Below are 20240 nucleotides of genomic sequence, written 5' to 3' on the forward strand. Positions count from 1 at the left end.
GCTCTCTCAGCCCCACCCACCTCACAGGGTGTCTGTTGTGGGGGAGGAAGGTAAAGGAGATTGTAAGCTGCTCTGAGACCCTGATTCAGAGAGAAGCGCAGGGTATAAATCTGCAGTCTCCTTCTTCTCCTCCTCCTCCTCCTCCTATTGGATTCTGGATTTCTATGACAGTCTGAACACTTATGTCTTTAAAAAATGAATTAAGCCCAAACTTTTGCAGAAGTAATAAGGGAGCAGTTAAGGTTGCCAGTCCCCAAGTAGGGCTTGGAGATCTCCTAGAATTACAACTGATCTCCAAACAATAGATATTAGTTGCCCTGGAGAAAATGACTCCTTTGAAGGCCCGACTCAATGACCTTATACTCTACAGAGGTCCCTCCCTCTCCAAACCCTGACCTCTCCAGGCTCCTCCCCCTTCTGCAAATCTCCAGGAATTCCCCAGCCAGGAGCTGGCAAGCCTAGGAACAGTAGATTCTGTGCAAACCTCCACACTTGGGGAAGAGGAGACCAAGAAGACATCATTTTACTCTATGTCCATGAGCTATTCTAGTGAAGCCTAGAAAACTGTAAAGAGATATAATGGGCTGTAAGGAGAATACTCAGCTGTTGTCATTCCGGATTTTCCTACTAGACGCTGATGCCAAGTTGTCCGCTTTGCAGTTGAGGCCCCTAGGAACAAAATCATGGCGCTCGGAACAAAAACCAGGCCCCTAGGAACGAAAAGGAACAAAACCATGACTGTTGCTCTTTTCCTGCATGAGCGCACAATAATATTTATCCGTTAAGCGTGGAAGCGTTACAGAGATTTCTAACCCCTGCAAAACAAATGTGCGAACTTGCGCTAGGTTTTCAATGCAGAGGGAACGAGTCGCAGTCGGTGTAAAGTTAATGGACACCTGCAGCCGCAGAGGCGGTTGCACACCTCCAGGGGGTGGCTGGAGATCTCCAGATAGCTCTGATCAGCTCGCTTGGAGAAAATGGCTGCTTTGGAAGGTGGACTCTATGGCATTGTTGTTGTTGTTCAGCCACACAGTCGAGTCCGACTCTTTGTGACCCCATGGACCAAGTCACGCCAGGCCTATACTCTGAATCTCAGAGCAGTCACAATCTCCTTTACCTCCCCCACCCCCTACAACAGACACCTTGTGAGGTAGGTGGGGCTGAGAGAGCTCTTACGGCAGCTGCCCTTTCAAGGACAACTTCTACAAGAGCTATGGCTGACCCAAGGCTATTCCAGCAACGGCAAGTGGAGGAGTGGGGAATCAAACCCGGTTCTCCCAGATAAGAGTACGCTCACTTAACCACTACATGACTCCACCAAACTGGCTCTCAGAAGCTAGCAAGTGCAGCTTTGTCATTCCCAGTCCCAACCAGCAGGGGGAGCTCTAGAGAGTAATACCAGCTGGGCTGTACCACTCTCTGACTGACAGCGGAAGGGGGGTCCCTGTGCTTTGCTTTGCAGAAAGCCGATCTGGCAGTGGCGGCCTTCACCATCACGGCGGAGCGGGAGAAGGTCATCGACTTCTCCAAGCCCTTCATGACCCTGGGGATCAGCATCCTGTACCGAGTGCACATGGTACGTGCGTCGCGTCTGGCGGGGTTTGGGCGTGGGGAGGAGACGGGACTGAGAGGTCAGACAAGGGCCGTTGGACGGGGCTAAGGACAGAGCAGTGCGGTAACGTCTCGTTCTGCGCAGCCCTGAAGCTCGGCTGAGATAATAGATGAGCTCATCCCTGACCCTGATGCTTGAGTGGAGTTTGATTTATTTTTTTACATCAAACACAGTGGATTAGGCATCAAAGCAGTGGCTAATAAAGCAGCTCTAATAGCCCAGAATACCCTGACCTGGGTGGCTCAGGCTAACCCATCTTTGTCAGGTCTCAGAAGCTAAGCAGGGTTGACCCTGGTTAGAACTCAAATGGGAGACCAGCGAAGGTTGCTACGCAGAGGCAGGCCGTGGCAAAGCCCCTCTGATTGGTCCTGCCCTGTCCTGGATGGCTCAGGCTAGCCCGATCTTGTCAGATCTCAGAAGCTAAGCAGGGTTAGCCCTGGTTAGGTCTTGGATGGGAGACCAGTGAGGGTTGCTACGCAGAGGCAGGCAGTGGCAAAGCACCTCTGATTGGCACTGCTCTGACCTGGATGGCTCAGGCTAGCCCAATCTTAGAACCATAGAGTTGGAAGGTACCTCTAGGTCATGTAGTCCAACCCCCTACAATGCAGGAAACTCACAAACACCTCCCCCAAAATCCACAGGATCTTCTTGTCAGGTCTCAGAAGCTAAGCAGGGTTAGAACTTGGATGGGAGACCACTGAGGGTTGCTACGCAGAGGCAGGCAGTGGAAAACACATCTGATGGTCCCTACCTTGACGACTTAGGCTAGCCCAATCTTGTCACATTGCAGAAGCTAAGCAGGGTTGGCCCTGGCTAGAACTTGGATGGGAGACCACTGAGGGTTGCTATGCAGAGGCAGGCAATGGCAAACCACCTCTGTCCGTCTCTGCCCTGACTTAGATGGCCCAGGTCAGTCCAATCTTGTCAGATCTCAGGAGCTAAGCAGGGTTGGCCCAGGTTAAACCTTGGATGAGAGACCACCCAGGAAGCCCAGGGTTGCTATGCAGAGGCAGGCAATGGCAAACCACCTCTGTCTGCCTCTGCCCTGACCTAGATGGGCCAGGCTAGCCTGATCTCATCAGATTTCAGAAACCAAGCAGGATCAGCCCTGGTTTTTGGATGGGAGACCGCCCAGCCACCTTTGTTAGTCTCTGCCTTCACCTGGATGGCCCAGGGTAGCCCAGTCTTGTCAGATCTCAAAAGCTAAGCAGGGTCAGCCCTGATTAGTATTTGGATAGGAGACCTCTGAGAAAGTTCAGGGTTGCTATGCAGAGGCAGGAATGGCAAGCCACCTCTGTCCATCTCTGCCCTGTGGCCCAGGCTAGCCCAATCTTGTCAGGTCTCAGATAAGTACTTGGATGGAAGATCACTGAGGAAATCCAGGGTTGCTGTGCAGAGGCAGGCAATGGCAAACTGCCTCTGTTTGTCACTGCCCTGCCCAGGCTAGCCAAATCTCATCACCTCCCAGAATCTAAGCGTGGTCAGCCCTGGTTAGCACTTGGTGGGAGACCAGCGAGGAAGTCCAGCGTCGCTGCGCAGAGGCAGGCAACAGCAAACCTCTGAATGTCTCTTACCTTGAAAAACCTTACAGAGTACCTATAAGTCAGCTGCGACTTAGCGGCACTCCCGCTGCTGCCAAAAGCCCAGGCAATCCCGATTGCATAAGAGCTCGGAAGTTAAGCAGGGTCAATGAGAGCCAGGACTTGGATGGAAGACAGGGACTGCTGTGCAGAGGCAGGCAATGGCAAACTACCTCTGCTTGTCTCCTGAAAACCCCATGAGGTGGAACTGCATTGGGTCTTCCCTGCATAAGCCCCAGCGAGCACTTCGGTCCGGGTCTCAAAACCTGCTGACAGTTCCCAGCATCAGAGAAGTTAGGCTTAAATCAACTACAGCCAGGGCCTTTTCCATTCCTGCCCCTAGCTGGTGGAATGAGTTTCTGGAGGAAGTTAGAGCCCTGCGAGAGCTTTCACAGTTCCGCAGGGCCTGCAAAACGGCACTCTTCCGCCATGCATTTTCATAACGGCAACACCGGCAGCAACGGGAAGGAAAAGGAAAGGTCCCCTGTGCAAGCACCGGTCGTTTCCGACTCTGGAGTGATGTCGCTTTCGCAACGTTTTCAATGCAGACTTGATGGGCCTGTCCCGTTGCTGCAGAGCCCCGTGCACAGAGTGGTAAAGCTGCAGTACTGCAGTCCTAAGCTCTGCTCACGACCTGAATTTGATCCCTGGCGGAAGCTGGGTTCAGGTAGCCGGCTCGAGGTTGACTCAGCCTTCCATCCTTCCGAGGTCGGTCAAATGAGGACCCAGCTTGCTGGGGGGAAAGTGTAGATGACTGGGGAAGGCAAGGGCAAACCACCCCGTAAAAAGTCTGCCGTGAAAACGTCATGATACGATGTCACCCCAGTGTCGGAAACGACTGGTGCTTGCGCAGGGGACGACATTTCCATTTATGCAAAAAGACCTTAAGCTGGGAGAGTGACCCAGAAAATCCTTCAGCATAGCTCCCCCTTCTATCACCGTGTTTGTCTTTTGCAGGGACGCAAGCCAGGCTATTTCTCCTTTCTGGATCCCTTCTCCCCAGCAGTATGGCTCTTCATGCTTTTGGCGTATCTTGCCGTGAGCTGTGTCCTTTTCCTAGCTGCCCGGTAAGTTATCCTCGTTTCCCCAAATCTAGAATTGCTGTCTTGTGAGCCATCCCCCATAGCATGCGAGGCCAGTTTTTGTATTTCTATCTGCCGATCTGTCCTTCCTGCCCTACTTCGGGTATATTTTGTCATGCAGACAGACCCCGTGATAAAATTGCTGCCCATCTGGTAACAAGGAATTCCGTATCGCAGATGACGTGCACTCAGGCAGAGCAAGAAGAAGATGATGATATTAGAATTATATCCCGCCCTCCACTCCGAATCTCAGAGTCTCAGAGCGGCTCACAACCTCCTTTATCTTCCTCCCTCACAACAAATACCCTGTGAGGTGGGAGGGGCTGAGAGAGCTCTCACAGCAGCTGCCCTTTCAAGGAGAGAGTCCCAGAGTTGCCCACAATCTCCTTTACCTTCCTCCCCCCACAACCGACACCCTGTGAAGTGGGTGGGGCTGAGAGGGCTCTCACAGCAGCTGCCCTTTCAAGGAGAGAGTCTCAGAGTGGCCAACAATCTCCTTTACCTTCCTCCCCCCACAACAGACACCCTGTGAGGTGGGTGGGTCTGGGAGGGCTCTCACAGCAGCTGCCCTTTCAAGGAGAGAGTCTCAGAGTGGCCCACAATCTCCTTTACCTTCCTCCCCCCACAACAGACAACCTGTGAGGTGGGTGGGGCTGAGAGGGCTCTCACAGAAGCTGTCCTTTCAAGGAACAGCTCTGTGAGAGCTATGGCTGACCCGAGGCCATTCCAGCAGCTGCAAGTGGAGAAGTGGGGAATCAAACCCGCTTCTCCCAGATAAGAGTCTGCACACTTAACCACTACACCAAACGATACACACTGATAGGTGCATTCACATACGTGGCGCGTGCAAAATCAAGAAGAGAAATGCAACATGAAAGTTGGACCAGAACCAACGGGCTGAAATTAAATGAAAAGAGTTTCCAGCTCAACATTAGGAAGAACTTCCTGACTGTTAGAGCGGTTCCTCAGTGGAACAGGCTTCCTCGGGAGGTGGTGGACTCTCTTTCCTTGGAGGTTTTTAAACAAAGGCTAGATGGCCATCTGACAACAATGTGGATCCTGTGAATTTAGAAGAAGATGATATTGGATTTATATCCTGCCCTCCACTCCGAATCTCAGAGTGGCTCACAATCTCCTTTATCTTCCTCCCCTACAACAAACACCCTGTGAGGTGGGTGGGGCTGAGAGGGTTCTCACAGCAGTTATCCTTTCAAGGACAACCTCTGTGAGAGCTATGGCTGACCCAAGGCCATTCCAGCAGGTGCAAGTGGAGAAGTTGGTAATCAAACCCAGTTCTCCCAGATAAGAGTCCGTTAGGGGGAGGTATTTGTGAGTTTCCTGCATTGTGCAGGGATTGGACTAGATGACCCCAGAGGTCCCTTCCAACTCTGTGATTCTAGGATGAATGAGTGACTTTCATTTCTTACAACATTTCTCCTTTTCCTTGATGAGTGAAATGGTAGGCAAAGGTTTTAACATATCCTGATTTGGCAGGACAGCCCAAAAGCCGTATTTATTTATTGTTATTATATTTCCAATCCGCCCTCCCCTGTCGGTGGGTTCAGGGCAGCTCACAAGAAGATTCAACAGAATAAAAATATTTTAAAACAGTCATAAGAACATAAGAGAAGCCATGTTGGATCAGGCCAGTGGCCCATCCAGTCCATCACTCTGAGTCACATAAGAACATAAGAGAAGCCATGTTGGATCAGGCCAATGGCCCATCCAGTCCAACACTCTGTGTCACACAGTGGCCAAACAAAAACAAAAAAACCCAAGTGCCATCAGGAGGTTCACAAGTGGGTCTAGAAACCCTTCCACTTAGCCCCCTCCCAGGCACCAAGAATACAGAGCATCACTGCCCCAGACAGTTCCGATAATATACTGTGGCTAATAGCCACTGATGGACCTCTGCTCCATATTTTTATCCAATCCCCTCTTGAAGCTGGCTATGATTGTAGCCGCCGCCACCTCCTGTGGCAGTGAATTCCACATGTTAATCACCCTTTGGGTGAAGAAGTACTTCCTTTTATCCGTTTTAACCTGATTGCTCAGCAATTTCATTGAATAACCACAAGTGCTTGTATTGTGAGAAAGGGAGAAAAGTACTTCTTTCTCTTTTTTCCATCCCAGGCATAATCTTGTAAACCTCTATCGTGTCATCCTGCAGCCGACGTTTCTCCAAGCTAAAGAGCCCCAAACGTTTTAACCTTTCTTCATAGGAAGTGTTCCAAACCTTTAATCATTCTAGTTGCCCTTTTCTGGACTTTTTCCAATGCTATAATATCCTTTTTGAGGTGCGGTGATCAGAATTGTACACAATATTCCAAATGAGACTGCACCATCGATTTATACAGGGGCATTATGATACTGGCTGATTTGTTTTCAATTCCCTTCCTAATAATTCCCAGCATGGCGTTGGCCTTTTTTTATTGCAATCGCACACTGTCTCGACATTTTCAGTGAGTTATCTATCAGGACTCCAAGATCTCTCTCTTGGTCAGTCCCTGCCAGTTCACACCCCATCAACTTGTATTTGTAGCTGGGATTCTTGGCCCCAGTGTGCATTACTTTGCACTTGGCCACATTGAACCTCATCTGCCACATTGACGCCCACTCACCCAGCCTCAACAGATCCCTTTGGAGTTCCTCACAATCCTCTCTGGTTCTCACCACCCTGAACAATTTAGTGTCATCTGCAAACTTGGCCACTTCACTGCTCACTCCCAACTCCAAATCATTTATGAACAAGTTAAAGAGCATGGGACCCAGTACTGAGCCCTGTGGCACCCCACTACTTACCGTCCTCCACTGTGAAGACTGCCCATTTATACTCAATCTCTGCTTCCTATTAATTAGCCAGTTTTTAATCCACAAGAGGACTTGTCCTTTTACTCCATGACTCTCGAGCTTACTAAGGAGCCTTTGATGAGGAACTTTATCAAAAGCTTTCTGGAAGTCAAGGTAAACAACATTTATTGGGTCTCTTTTGTCCACATGTTTGTTCACCCCCTCAAAGAACTGTAACAGGTTAGTAAGGCAAGATCTTCCCTTACAGAACCCATGCTGAGTCTTCCTCAATACCTTGTGTTCATCAATGTGCCTTCTCATTCTGTCCTTGATAATGGTTTCTACCAACTTTCCTGGTATTGAAGTCAGACTGACTGGCCTGTAATTTCCCACATCTCCTCTGGAACCCTTTTTAAAGATTGGGGTGACATTTGCTACCTTCCAGTCTTCAGGAATGGAGACAGATTTCAATGAAAGATTACATATTTTTGTTAGGAGACCCACAAGTTCAACATTGAGTTCTTTCAGAACTCTTGGATGTATGCCATCCGGACCTGGTGACTTATTATTTTTTAATTCGTCAATCAGTTGTAGGACCTCCTCTCTTGTCACCTCAATCTGACTCAGGTCTTTCAACACTCCTTCCAAAATTAGTGTTCAGGAGCAGGCACGCACTTCTCATCTTCCACAGTGAAGACGGAGGTAAAAAATGCATTCAGCTTCTCAGCCATTTCTCTGTCCTCCTTCAGTAATCCCTTTACCCCTTGGTCATCCAACGGCCCCACTGCCTCCCTGGCTGGTTTCCTGCTTCTAATATATTTGAAGAAATTTTTATTGTTGGTCTTTATGTTTTTTGCAATATGCTCCTCATAGTCCCTTTTTGCCTGCCTGATCACAGTCTTGCATTTGATTTGCCGCAGCCTGTGTTCCCTTTTATTAATTTCACTTGGATTCGCTTTCCACAGTTTAAAGGAATCCTTCTTACCTTTTACAGCTTCCATTACTTTGTTTGTTAACCATGCAGGCCTTTTCTTATACCTGTTTGTGTCTTTCCTAACTTGTGGTATATATTTTGTCTGAGCTTCTAGGATTATAGTTTTAAATAGCTTCCAGGCTTCTCCAAGGGTTTTGTATTTACCTTTCCTTTCAGGTCCTCTTCACATGCCTCCACATCTCAGAGAATTTACCCCTTTTAAAGTTAAACATGGTTGTGCTGGTCTCTTGGGGCAACTCCCTATTTATACAAATAGTGAAAATCAATAACGTTATGGTCACTGCTCCCAAGCGGTGCAATCACTTTTACATCTCTCACCAAGTCTTGGGCATTACTTAGGACCAAATCCAGGATCACCCCACCCCTGGTAGGTTCTGTGACCATCTGCTCCATAGCACAGTCATTGAGAGCGTCTAGAAACTCAATCTCTTTCTCTCGACCTGAACACATACTGACCCAATCAATCTGTGGGTAGTTAAAATCACCTATTACGACACAGTTTTTACATTTAACCACTATCTTTAATCCTTCCATCATACTATAATCGTCCTCTGTCTTTTGATTTGGTGGGCGATAACAAACTCCCATAGTTGAATTTCCCCTCTATTTCGACCCAAAGCATTTCTAGAAGGGAATCTAATTCTCTGACCTCAGTCTTACTGGACCGTATGCCCTCTCTGACATACAGAGCCACCCCACCTCCAACCCTTCCCTCCCTATCCTTCCGATATAACTTATATCCAGGAATCACCCTGTCCCACTGATTCTCCTCATTCCACCAAGTTTCTGAAATTCCCACAATGTCTATGTTTTCCCCCAACACTAAACATTCCAACTCACCAATTTTACTTTGAACGCTTCAAGCATTTGTATACAAACATCTATAATTTCCCAGGCAAAGTTAGGCCCGCAACCTTCCTCCTGCTGCCTCGAGACTTCGGCAGACAGTCCATACTGTTTGTCACCATCTCAGTGGACAACTCTGATCCATTACCCAGTAGAAAAGTAACAGCTAACCCTTCATCTCTTTGAGATGAGTCCTCCCGAACTAGAGACATTTCATCTGCTGTCCGCTTTCCCCCAAGATTTAGTTTAAAAACTGCTCTGCCACCTTTTTGATTTTAAGCGCCAGCAGCCTGGTTCCATCTGGGGACAAGAGGAGACCGTCACTTTTGTACAGCTCCTGCTTGTTCCAGAAAGCATCCCAGTGCCTAACAAACTTAAACCCTTCCTCCCTACACCATCGTCTCATCCACACACTGAGACTTCTAATTTGTGCCTGTCTCTCCAGCCCTTCATGTGGAACAGGTGGCACTTCTGAGAAGGCTACCTTGGGGGTCCTGGCCTTAAGTCTCCTGCCTAGCAGCCTAAATTTTTCCTCCAGGACCTCACGACTGCATTTCTCCACATCGTTGGTGCCAACATGCACCATGACCACTGGCTCCTCCCAGCACTATAGTCAAATGCTAATCTAATTCAAAACCTCATTAGCAAACTCACAAGATGGCCAAAGTATTACAGGGGTTCCTCTAGGACAATGAGTATATGGTCAGATGCAGGGCTTCTTTTGTAGCAGGAACTCTTTTGCATATTAGGCCACACCCACAGCTGTAACCAATCCTCCTGAAGCTTACTATAGGCCCTGTACTAAGAGCCCTGTAAGCTCTTGGAGAATTGGCTACATCAGGGTGTGTGTGTGGCCTAATATGCAAAGGAGTTCCTGCTACAAAAAAGCCCTGGGTACAATGAAGAATCAATCTGTGGGTATCTGGGGCTCTGGGGGAGGTGTCTGTTGCATCTGTTGCATCTCCTAACCCCCCCCCCCCCAGTTTCAAAAAGATTGCACCATGGGGTCCAATTCTATGAGCCCCAAATGAAGATGTCCCTATCCTCCATTTTTTCCAGTGGATGGAACACAGTCCCTTTAAATTTGATGGCAAGAACTCCCTTTGGAGCTTGATTGTGCTTCTTCTCTCCCCTCTCCTGGGAAGTCCTCCACCAGATTGTTGGCCTCACCTGGCAACCCAAAGCACCCCTCTGACCTTCCAACTGGGATATAAGGATGTTGAGATCTCTTTTCCAGCTCATATCTGATGAAGATAGCTTTGAGTTGCAAAAGCTGATACCCTGAACATTTCATTGGTCTCTTAAGGTGATGATGGACTTGAATTGAGCTGTCCTGTACAGACCGGCACACATTTATCCTCTAAAACAATCTCTAAGCTTTGTGAAAATAACTGGCAACCAGGGGTGGAATTCTAACAGGAGCTCCTTTGCATATTAGGCCACACACCCCGATGCAGCCAATCCTCCAAGAGCTTACAGGGCTCTTTTTTGTGTGGCTTAATATGTAAAGGAGCTCCTGCTAGAATTCCACCCCTATTTGCAACTATCCCCATATAGGGCTAAATCTTTTAAGAAGTTACGTTCCCCCATGGCATTTCATAAGGAGCTCTGGGAATCTGTCGCTTAGCACTGAGAATCCCAAATACATTTCCTGTGAATGAAGTTGCATATCCTTTATTTCTGCAGGCTGAGCCCCTATGAGTGGTACAATCCCCACCCCTGCCTCCGGGAGCGTCACAACATCCTGGAGAACCAGTACACGCTCGGCAACAGCCTCTGGTTCCCCGTTGGGGGCTTCATGCAGCAGGGATCAGAGATCATGCCCCGGGCTCTCTCTACCCGCTGTGTCAGCGGGGTCTGGTGAGTAATTCTGGGCTGAGCTTCTGAACTGGGGGAAAGGTTGGGGAGGAGGGATCGGGCCTTGGAAGATACCCCCAGCTAAACACCATTGATGAATGCGGGGCAGGGGCTGTGGCTCATGTAGAGCATCTGCTTGCTATGCAGAAGGTCCCAGGTTCAATCCCCAGCATCTCCAGTGAAAAGGACAAGGCAGGAGGGGATGGGAAAGACCTCAACCTGAGACCCTGGAGAGCCAGGAAGTGGAGCTATAGCTCAATGGTAGAGCATCTGCTTGGCATACAGAAGGTCCCAGGTTCAATCCCCAGCATCTCCAGTTAAAAGGACCAGGCAGGAGGAGATGGGAAAGACCTCAGCTTGAGACCCTGGAGAGTCATGAAGTGGGGCTGTGACTCAGTGGTAGAGCATCTGCTTGGCCTGCAGAAGGTCCCAGGTTCAATCCCCAGCATCTCCAGTTAAAAGGACCAGGCAGGAGGAGATGGGAAAGACCTCAGCTTGAGACCCTGGAGAGCTTCTGCCTTTCTCAATAGACAATACTGACCTGGGTGGACCAACGATCTGATTCAGTGTAAGGCAGCTTCATATGTTCATTTCTAAGGGAGGGTCCATGGCTCAGAGGCAGAACATCTGCCTTCCAAGCAGAAGGTCTCAGGTTCAATCCCCACCATCTGTAATTAAAAGGACCAAGTAATAGGCTATGTGAAAGACTTCTACCTGAGACCCTGGAGAGCTGCTGCCAGTCTGAAGGTGCTTTATACTGAAACAGATCCTTGTTTCCATCAGGGTCAGTATTGTCTACTCAGACTGGCAGCTGCTTTCCAGGGTCTCTTTCATGTCACCTTCAGCCTGGTCCTTTTAACTGGGGATTGAACCTGGATCTGTTTCAGCATTGATAAATGCTGGGGATTGAACCTGGGACCTTCTGCATGCCAAGCAGAGGCTCTGCCACTGAGCTACAGCCCCACTGCATGGCTCTCCAGGGTCTCAGGCAGAGGTCTTTCCCATCAACTCCTACCTGGTCCTTTTAACTGGAGATGCTGGGGATTGAACCTGGGACCTTCTGCATGCCAAGCAGATGCTCTGCCACTGAGCCACAGCCCCTCCATTAGCCTGTTTCAGAATAAGGCAGCTTCATGTGTAGAGGCTGGAAAGGTTCTGGCCACCTGATGACCTTAGAGCAATTTGCTTAATGTAAGAGCTACAAGAGATGAATGTTAGATGTTTGAGAACTGTAAGGCATGAACCTCAGATGTGTGAGGGAAGGAAGGAAGACAAATAGATAGGAGGAGGGAGGGGAAGGGAGGTGGAAAGAAAGCAACTTTAACTTAAAATGCATTCTCCAAGGTGCCAGCTGACTTGGCTTGAATATACAATTTAAAGAGGCAAATACCTTCTCCATGCCGGTCTTTGAGTGCCACACAATATGTATAAAAGAGCCAAATGTGGCTCCCGAGCCACAGTTCGGCGACCCCTGGTCTAGACATCTTGAATTTTTTTTCCCAGACCCTCCAAAAAGTTAGCTTGTGGACATTTGCTGCTGGCAGCTAGGAATGTGGAAAATTTTCCACCTCTGGAAATTTGTTAGGCAGGGGGTGATCCTTAGAATGGTTCCTTGTTAATTAGGGCTATGACTTGGGAGGCTGCCGTGTGATCCAGCTAGCTCAGAATTGTCAATTCTGCTGGATTGTTAGATTCAGGCAGAGAAAGCCCTTTCCCACCAACTTCTACCAGAGGTCCTTTAACTGGAGAGGGTGGGGATCGAACCTGGGATCCTCTGCTCGCAAGGCTGGGGCTCTACCCTGTGCCACTGGTCCGCACACTGCGTAGCTCTGTATTGTCTACTCGGACTGGCAGCAGCTCTCTGATTTTGCGATCGGAGAAATGCCTTTCCCAATACTCGTTACTTAAGATGTTTTAAATGGAGATGCCAGGGATTCGAACGTGCCCCCTCCCGCATACCCGGCCAATTAATTAACTCAGGCTCCCTCCTCAGGGGGAAGGGGGGCGTATTTTAATTGACACAAGGGCACGTTTGCTGGCCTTTTGTTGAGCTGTTTTAGTTCTCGTGCGCTCTTGTCGTGGAGAATGAAAAACGGAATTATGAAAGATGCCCTTTTCCGTCCAGCAAGGAATTATCGTTTTGGTTTACGAATTGTAGGTTATTACGCTTCCTCCCGTAGCTCAAAGATGCTTAAGTATCGGTTGTGGTAACGTGCCTGTTTATTCGATTAAGCCATTGAGTAATTGCTTACGAGGCAAGCGGTTAACCGAGAACATGTCCCTTAATCAGTTAGCAGCCCTGATATAAATCCATGTCCATCTGCTGCTGACTCTCTTGGGCGTATATTTTTCAGAAGCTGCGAAGTGTGTTGCACGAAGACACGCTAGCGTTTAAAGCGGAATTTATGTGTCTTTAAAGACATCTGTCCGCCAGGGAAGAGATCACAGTAGCTGGTGGCGACCCGCTATTGACAGAGTCCATCTGGTGGATGGGGACTCGGGAAAAACAGTTTGGCAGTGGGAGTCTAGCTAGAGAAAAAGGTCCAAGCGTTCCGTCTGGCTAGCAGTCTGGAAGCTGCCCTTTTCCCGGCAGGGGCACAAATAAATTCTAGCTTTCGAATGGTTCCAGGGAGGAACCGCCTGTTCCACCATGTTCGAACTTGTAACTGAAACCAAAAATGGATTTACGTCTCCGCTGCCCTCCTGAGACTCAGAAACCAACTTTGTTGTCTCTTGGAACTTCGTATCGCTGGTGGAAAGAGAGGGATGCAAAACCGGGAAGCCCACAAAGCTCCTTCATGGTTTAATTTGAACTGGGAATCTGTCGGTGTGGAGCTCTGAAATCCATTTCCAAAGCTGATCTGGGGGCAGTCCTTAAACCTGAAACTTTGTGAGGTTTTTTTTTTTTTTATTGTTAGCGAGAAATGTTTTTCTCTGCACTAGCAGGAGAGGTGGGGAGGGATACCTCTCTGCATGGGCAGAATGCCGTTCCCACCATGGACCCACCATGGTCAAGTTCTGTAACTGGGTTTTAGGGGGCAGAGTTTGCCAGCAAATTTGAATCCTGATGGTTCTCTAGTTAGCAGTTTAGCGACAGCTGTCCAGAGCCGTAACCAGAAAATTTTAGGGGCAGGGGGGCAGGGATTAAAATCTTAGGTGAAGGGGCCCCCGCTCTGGTGGCCCCCACTCTCTCCGCCACTGCTGCTTTGACGGCCCCCATCTCCCCACCACTCTGTCCCCCCACCCTTCTCCGCAGTGCCTCCCCTCCTTCCTCCCACACACCCACCCACCTGGTAAAGAGCCAGCTCCCGGGGCTCTTTCAAGGAGGGTCCCCCCGCCGATCATCTGATTGGCAGGAAAAGTGGTGCCAAAGCCGGCAGCTCTTATGCTGGACCAGTTGAACATGCTGAGAGCACTGGAAAGCCGACATAGGAGCTGCTGGCCTCAGCGCTGCTTTCCCTGCCAATCAACTGATCGGTGGGGAGGGGGCCTCCTTGAAAGAGCCCCGGAGACCGGAGCTTTACCAGGTGGGTGGGAGGGAGGAGGAAGGTGCCGCAGAGGAGGGCGGGGGCCGACAGAGTAGTGGCGGCGGAGAGAGTGGGGGCCGTGAGAACAGCGGGGAGAGGGGGGACAGGGGGAGCAATGGCAGCGGCGGGGAGAGCGGGGCTGCGAGAACAGGGCAATAAAAGGAGGGACCATATAGTTGGAAGGGGGTTTTGGTGGAGGGGCGTAGCTACGGGCCTGCAACTTTGGCTACGGGCCTGCCACTGTCTTTTTGAAATACCCCCCACGAACACCTTCTTTCCCTGCCTTGGGGTGCAATCGGGGGATCTTGTCGTTGTTCACTGCTGCTGCTCCCGCAGGTGGGCCTTCACCCTGATCATCATCTCCTCCTACACGGCCAACCTGGCCGCCTTCCTCACTGTGCAGCGGATGGAGGTGCCCATCGAATCGGCTGACGACCTGGCGGACCAAACCAACATCGAGTACGGCACGATCCACGCCGGCTCCACCATGACCTTCTTCCAAGTGAGCGTCACGCCCCTTGCCAGGATCTTGAGGCCCTTCTGGTGTAAATCAGTGGCTGTATGTGGGTTGTGCCCTCGTGGGCTGGGTGGGGAGGGTACAGCCACAATATATTGTCATTGAAAACGCATTTGTTGGTTTGCTTCATCGATATCCTGTTTTTCTCCCAAACGGCAGCCCGAAACCGCTGACGTTTTTCTCCTTGCCTCCAGCACAAGAAAGTTCCTCAGAAATTTCTTAAGAGAATGAAAAAGTCTGGTAACGACCAATGTTCCCTCTAAGCTGCAGAGTCTTGTGAGCAAAAATTCTACTTTGTGAGCGACTGGCGTTAAAGTTGCGAGCTACTGGCATTGTGAGCTGCTGCATCAATTAGTGTGCTCTGGGGTCGTCCTTCCTGAGCGAAGGCCAAAATGTGTGAGCTGGAGGCTAAAAAACTGTGAGCTAGCTCACACTAACTCAGCTTAGAGGGAACACTGGTGTTATGGGTGTAAGTCCTGACCCCTAAGAAGAACCCTGCTGGGTGACTAGAAATCACTAGAAACCCCTCTCCAGCAAATGGCCTGTGAAATTATCTTGAGCACCTCACAAGCAGGCCATAAAAACAAAGCAACTGGTCTTCAGAGATAGACTTCTTTTGAACGGGGGGGCTCCATTCCACCCCTGTGGCTAAGAGCCGTTGAGGGACCTGTTCCCGATCCCTGTCTCTAATCTCCTTTTCAAAAGCCATCGCGGTTCTCCCCGTAGCTATGGATTTCATACATTTCGTTTTGCATTGGAAAGTCCAGGAAGTGGGCCCGTCTTCCAGATCTCGCTTCAAACAGCAAATGAGCCGGCACCGAATCACATTTCTCTCACCTTCCCCTGCAGCCAGAAGATCACAATAGTGATCGGTCTTGTAAGAATGCCTGAAATCACAAATGAGTAGGGTTTTTTTTAAAAGACCATGTCGATGCTCGTTATCGTTAGTCATCCTAGCTAAAAATGGAACCTCCAGATGTGAATAGGGGGGAGGTATTTGTGAATTTCCTGCACAGTGCAGGGGGTTGGGCTAGATGACCCTGGGGGATCCCGCCCAACTCTGTGATTCTATGTAGAGGCAACAGAACCAGGGCTTGTTTTTGTAGCAGGAACTCCTTTGCATACTAGGCCACATACCTCTGATGTAGCCAATCCTCCAAGAGCTTACAGGGCTCTTAGTACAGGGCCTACTGTAAGCTTCAAGAGGATTGGCTACATCAGGGGTGTGTGGCCTTATATGCAAACGAGTTCCTGCTACAAAAAAAGAGAGCCCTGAATATAACTCCCAAGCATCTCAGTCCGAGGCAGATAATGGAGGGGTGAGCAATCTTGCTTGTGACTGGGCTGTTAGTTCTGCTGGTCAGCTAGGCAAACCTGGACTTGAATTAATGTAAGAGCCACAAGAGATGAATGTTAGATGTTTGAGAACTGTAAGGCATGAACCTCAGCTGTTTGAGAGAAGGAAGGAAGGAAGGAAGGAAGGAAGGAAGGAAGGAAGGAAGGAAGGAAGGAAGGAAGGAAGGCAGCCAGATAGATAGGGGGAGGGGAGGAAGGGGGAGGTGGAAAGAAAGTCATTGTGTAGAGTTCAGCGTTTCCCTCCATAATGCCAAATTTCTCATTTCATACAGTGATAGTAAACAAAAACCAGGATTCTCGTCTTTTTGCTGGTGCCTATTGCCACCCGTTGTGGAAAACTGCTCTCCTGAAAGCGGCCCTTGATCCCCTAACCCTTTCTGTTTGTATTTCCTCTTTTTGAAACGCTCTCCACAAAGACTGACGGCCGAGGTGACCTTCATGCGCTTCTCTGCTTACCCTCCACGTTCATTCCCATGTCTCGCCCTGGGGTCTGACTCCCCAGAGCCTCACCCGTGGACATGTCCCTCTAGGGCTTTCCCTCTTTTTTTAGTGCAGTGTAGACCCAAAAGCACGTTCCTTAGAAAATATCCAATGTTCCCTAGCACGAAGCATGAGGGGGGGTGGGCTTTGACTTACAGGGTCCGAGTGGCAGTGATGGGGGGGAGAGGTCAGGGATGGAGGTTTCTATGGCAACCGTAGTCAAGGTGGCAGTGACCGGTCTATTCAGGCCTTGTGGGTTTTTTTTTTCCCCTTTCCCCCAATTCCAACCTGCTCTTCGGTTGCTCCGGCAACCCGTCTCCACAGTAACGGCCACCCGTCTCTTCTCTGTTTCTTCTCCGGGAGATGGTTAATGACAGGAAATCAATCAACAAACAAGGTGGCAGCCCCCAACGCAGAGGGGGGGGGTGGGTGGGAGAGAAAGGCCGCTCCTGACGCGAAGCTACCGCGGGGCCCTCTGAAATCTTTTCTTCGCTCTTGGCCCCATCAAAGCACACCCCATTAAGAAGCGAGATAGAAGCCATGTTGTGATCTTGCTTTCAGGATCAAGTCAGCCTTCAGACGTTTCAGATCTTTGGCTTTTAATTTAAGCTATAAAACACCTCAAAACACCCCATAGCTTATCCCTGAAGAGGGGCCGTGGGGGGGGGGGGAAGATGGAGTCCTGACATACTTGAAGGATTCCCTGGGTATGTGGAAAAAAAATATTTGTTCGTAAATGTAAAAGAAAAAAAGAAAAACACATTTCCTCAGGCTGCCCAGGGAGAATCGCAAGTGCCTGTCTTTCCCCTGCTAAGTACCCTTTCTTTATTTTCATTTTATTTATTTACCTAAAACATCTATTTGAAGGAGAGCCAGCGGGGGAATGTTGGAATAGTAGCTGGAAGACCCAGGTTCAAATCCCCATTTGGGCCAGGGAAGTTTGCTGGGTGACCTCGGGCCAGCCTAACCTACCTCACAGGGCCGTTGTGAGGATAAAATGGAGGCGTGGAGAATGCTGTAATCCACCTTGGGTCCCCGTTGGGGAGAAAGGCAGAGTAGAAATGAAGTAAATGATGAAAAATAATTAACGTCGCTGCCTTTCTTCCTCATGAAGCTCAAGGCTGTAAATGTCAATAAAATATATGAAATGAATGTAGTAGAAGAAGAAGATATTGGCTTTATATCCCGCCCTCCACTCTGAATCTCAGAGTCTCAGAGTGGCTCACAATCTCCTTCATCTTCCTCCCCCACAACAAACACTCTGTGAGGTGGGTGGGGCTGAGAGAGCTCTAACAGAAGCTGCCCTTTCAAGGAGAACTCCTATGAGAACTATGGCTAACCAAAGGCCATTCCAGCAGGCGCAAGTGGAGGAGCATAATTTTGGGGCTGCTACCATATCCTGGTGCCTCCAGGAACTAGATGGGATGGGGGGACGCAGTTCAGTGTCAGCAAGGGGGGGGGGCAGGGCTTTTTTTGTAGCAGGAACTCCTTTGCATATTAGGTCACGCCCCCTGGTGTAGCCAATCCTCCAAGAGTTTACAGGGCTTGTAATGCAAGGCCTACTGTAAGCTCCAGGAGAATTGGCTACTTCAAAGGGGGTGTGGCCTAATATGCAAAGGAGTTCCTGCCACAAAGACTGAATGTGATCAAGGCATTCCCTGGCTACAGTAATCTGAAAGAAGAGAGTTAGGCCTTGGGAAAATATGAAGACCCCTAATCTGCCATCTCTGATCCCGAATGCTATGAACTTTGAAAGCCCCTGACCACCTTGAAGCTGAAAATAGTCCTGAGCGGAGAGGGGTTAATTAGGATGGGAGGAAAAGCACTTTCTCTGACTCTAATTAAGCACTCCCCGCTATGACTTTTTAAACTGTGGAAGGAGCATCTTGTAACTTGGCAGGGGAAGCGTAATTAGGGTCGGGGGGATGTCTGCTGTGAGGCACACACGGAAAGTCTCTCCCAGAAAGCACAGGGAAGGAAAGATAAAAGGGACCCCCCCCCCTTCCTGGACTCTGTGGCTCGAGTTCGAGGGAAAATCAGCTGTGTCCTCTTCATCTAGACCAGAACTTTGGCAGTCGGTGTGTAACAACAGCTCTGACCTGCATGGCTGGATTAATCTCAGTGAAATGCATGAGGCTTAGAGGAGATAAAAGGAAGCCCTTCTTCACCCACAGAGTAATTAACACACAGAATTAGCTGTTGCAGGAAGAGGTGGCGGCTCCAAGCCTAGACAGCTTCAAGAGAGGATCGGAGAACCAGATGGAGCAGAAGTCCATCAGGGGCTATTAGCCACAAAGTATAGAGCAGGGGTGGCCAAACTGTGGCTCTTTCACACATATTGTGTGGCTCTTGAAGCTCCCACTGCCCTGTGAGCTGGCTTGGAGAAGGCATTTCTCGCTTTAAATGTCTTCGCTAAGCCAAGCCAGCCAGTAGCTTGAAGAATGCATTTAAAGTTGCTTTCTTTCCTTCACCTCTCCCTCCTTCCTCCCCCATCCATTTTCCTCCCTCCCTCCCTTCCCGTATCTTCCTTCCTTCCTTCCCTCCCTCCCTTCTCTCAAAAATCTGACACCTTGCGGCTCTCACACATCTAATGTTTATTCTGTATGGCTCTTATGTGAAGCAAGTTTGGCCACCCTTGGTCTAGAGGGAACACTCTGTCTGGGGCAGTGATGCTCTGTATTACTGGTGCTTGGGGGGGCAACTGTGGGAGGGCTTCTGGAGTTCTGGCCTCACTGGTGGACCTCCTGATGGCTTCCGGGTTTGGGGCACTGCGTGACACAGAGTGTTGGACTGGATGGGCCATTGGTCTGATCCAACATGGCTTCTCTTGTGTTCTTATGTGAGCCAGAGTGTTGGACTGGATGGGCCATTGGCCTGATCCAACATGGCTTCTCTTATGTTCTTATGTGACCCAGAGTGTTGGACTGGATGGGCCATTGGTCTGATCCAACATGGCTTCTCTTGTGTTCTTATGTGAGCCAGATTGTTGGACTGGATGGGCCATTGGTCTGATCCAACATGGCTTCTCTTGTGTTCTTATGTGAGCCAGAGTGTTGGACTGGAGGGGCCATTGGCCTGATCCAACATGGCTTCTCTTATGTGACCCAGAGTGTTGGACTGGATGGGCCATTGGCCTGATCCAACATGGCTTCTCTTGTGTTCTTATGTGACACAGAGTGTTGGACTGGATGGGCCATTGGCCTGATCCAACATGGCTTCTCTTGTGTTCTTATGTGACACAGAGTGTTGGACTCGATGGGCCATTGGCCTGATCCAACATGGCTTCTCTTGTGTTCTTATGTGACTCAGAGTGTTGGAATGGATGGGCCATTAGCCTGATCCAACATGGCTTCTCTTGTGTTCTTATGTGACACAGAGTGTTGGACTGGATGGGCCACTGGCCTGATCCAATATGGCTTCTCTTATGTTCTTATGTGACACACAGTGTTGGACTGGAGGGGCCACTGGCCTGATCCAACATGGCTTCTCTTATGTTCTTATGTGACACAGAGTGTTGGACTGGATGGGCCATTGGCCTGATCCAACATGGCTTCTCTTGTGTTCTTATATGACACAGAGTGTTGGACTCGATGGGCCAT

General features: G+C 49.5%; 1 protein-coding gene across 1 annotated transcript in view; it reads left to right on the plus strand.

Moving 5' to 3' along the window:
* Nucleotides 1-20240, plus strand: part of GRIK5 (glutamate ionotropic receptor kainate type subunit 5) — a 133572-nt gene that overhangs the window by 96512 nt on the left and 16820 nt on the right. The window contains exons 13-16 of the mRNA XM_060258644.1: nt 1463-1576; nt 4150-4259; nt 10591-10764; nt 14625-14790. Of these exons, the coding sequence (XP_060114627.1) occupies nt 1463-1576; nt 4150-4259; nt 10591-10764; nt 14625-14790 (564 nt within the window). The remainder of the gene's footprint in view (nt 1-1462; nt 1577-4149; nt 4260-10590; nt 10765-14624; nt 14791-20240) is intronic.

Source organism: Heteronotia binoei, chromosome 17, assembly GCF_032191835.1.
Source record: "Heteronotia binoei isolate CCM8104 ecotype False Entrance Well chromosome 17, APGP_CSIRO_Hbin_v1, whole genome shotgun sequence".
NCBI lineage: Eukaryota > Metazoa > Chordata > Lepidosauria > Squamata > Gekkonidae > Heteronotia > Heteronotia binoei.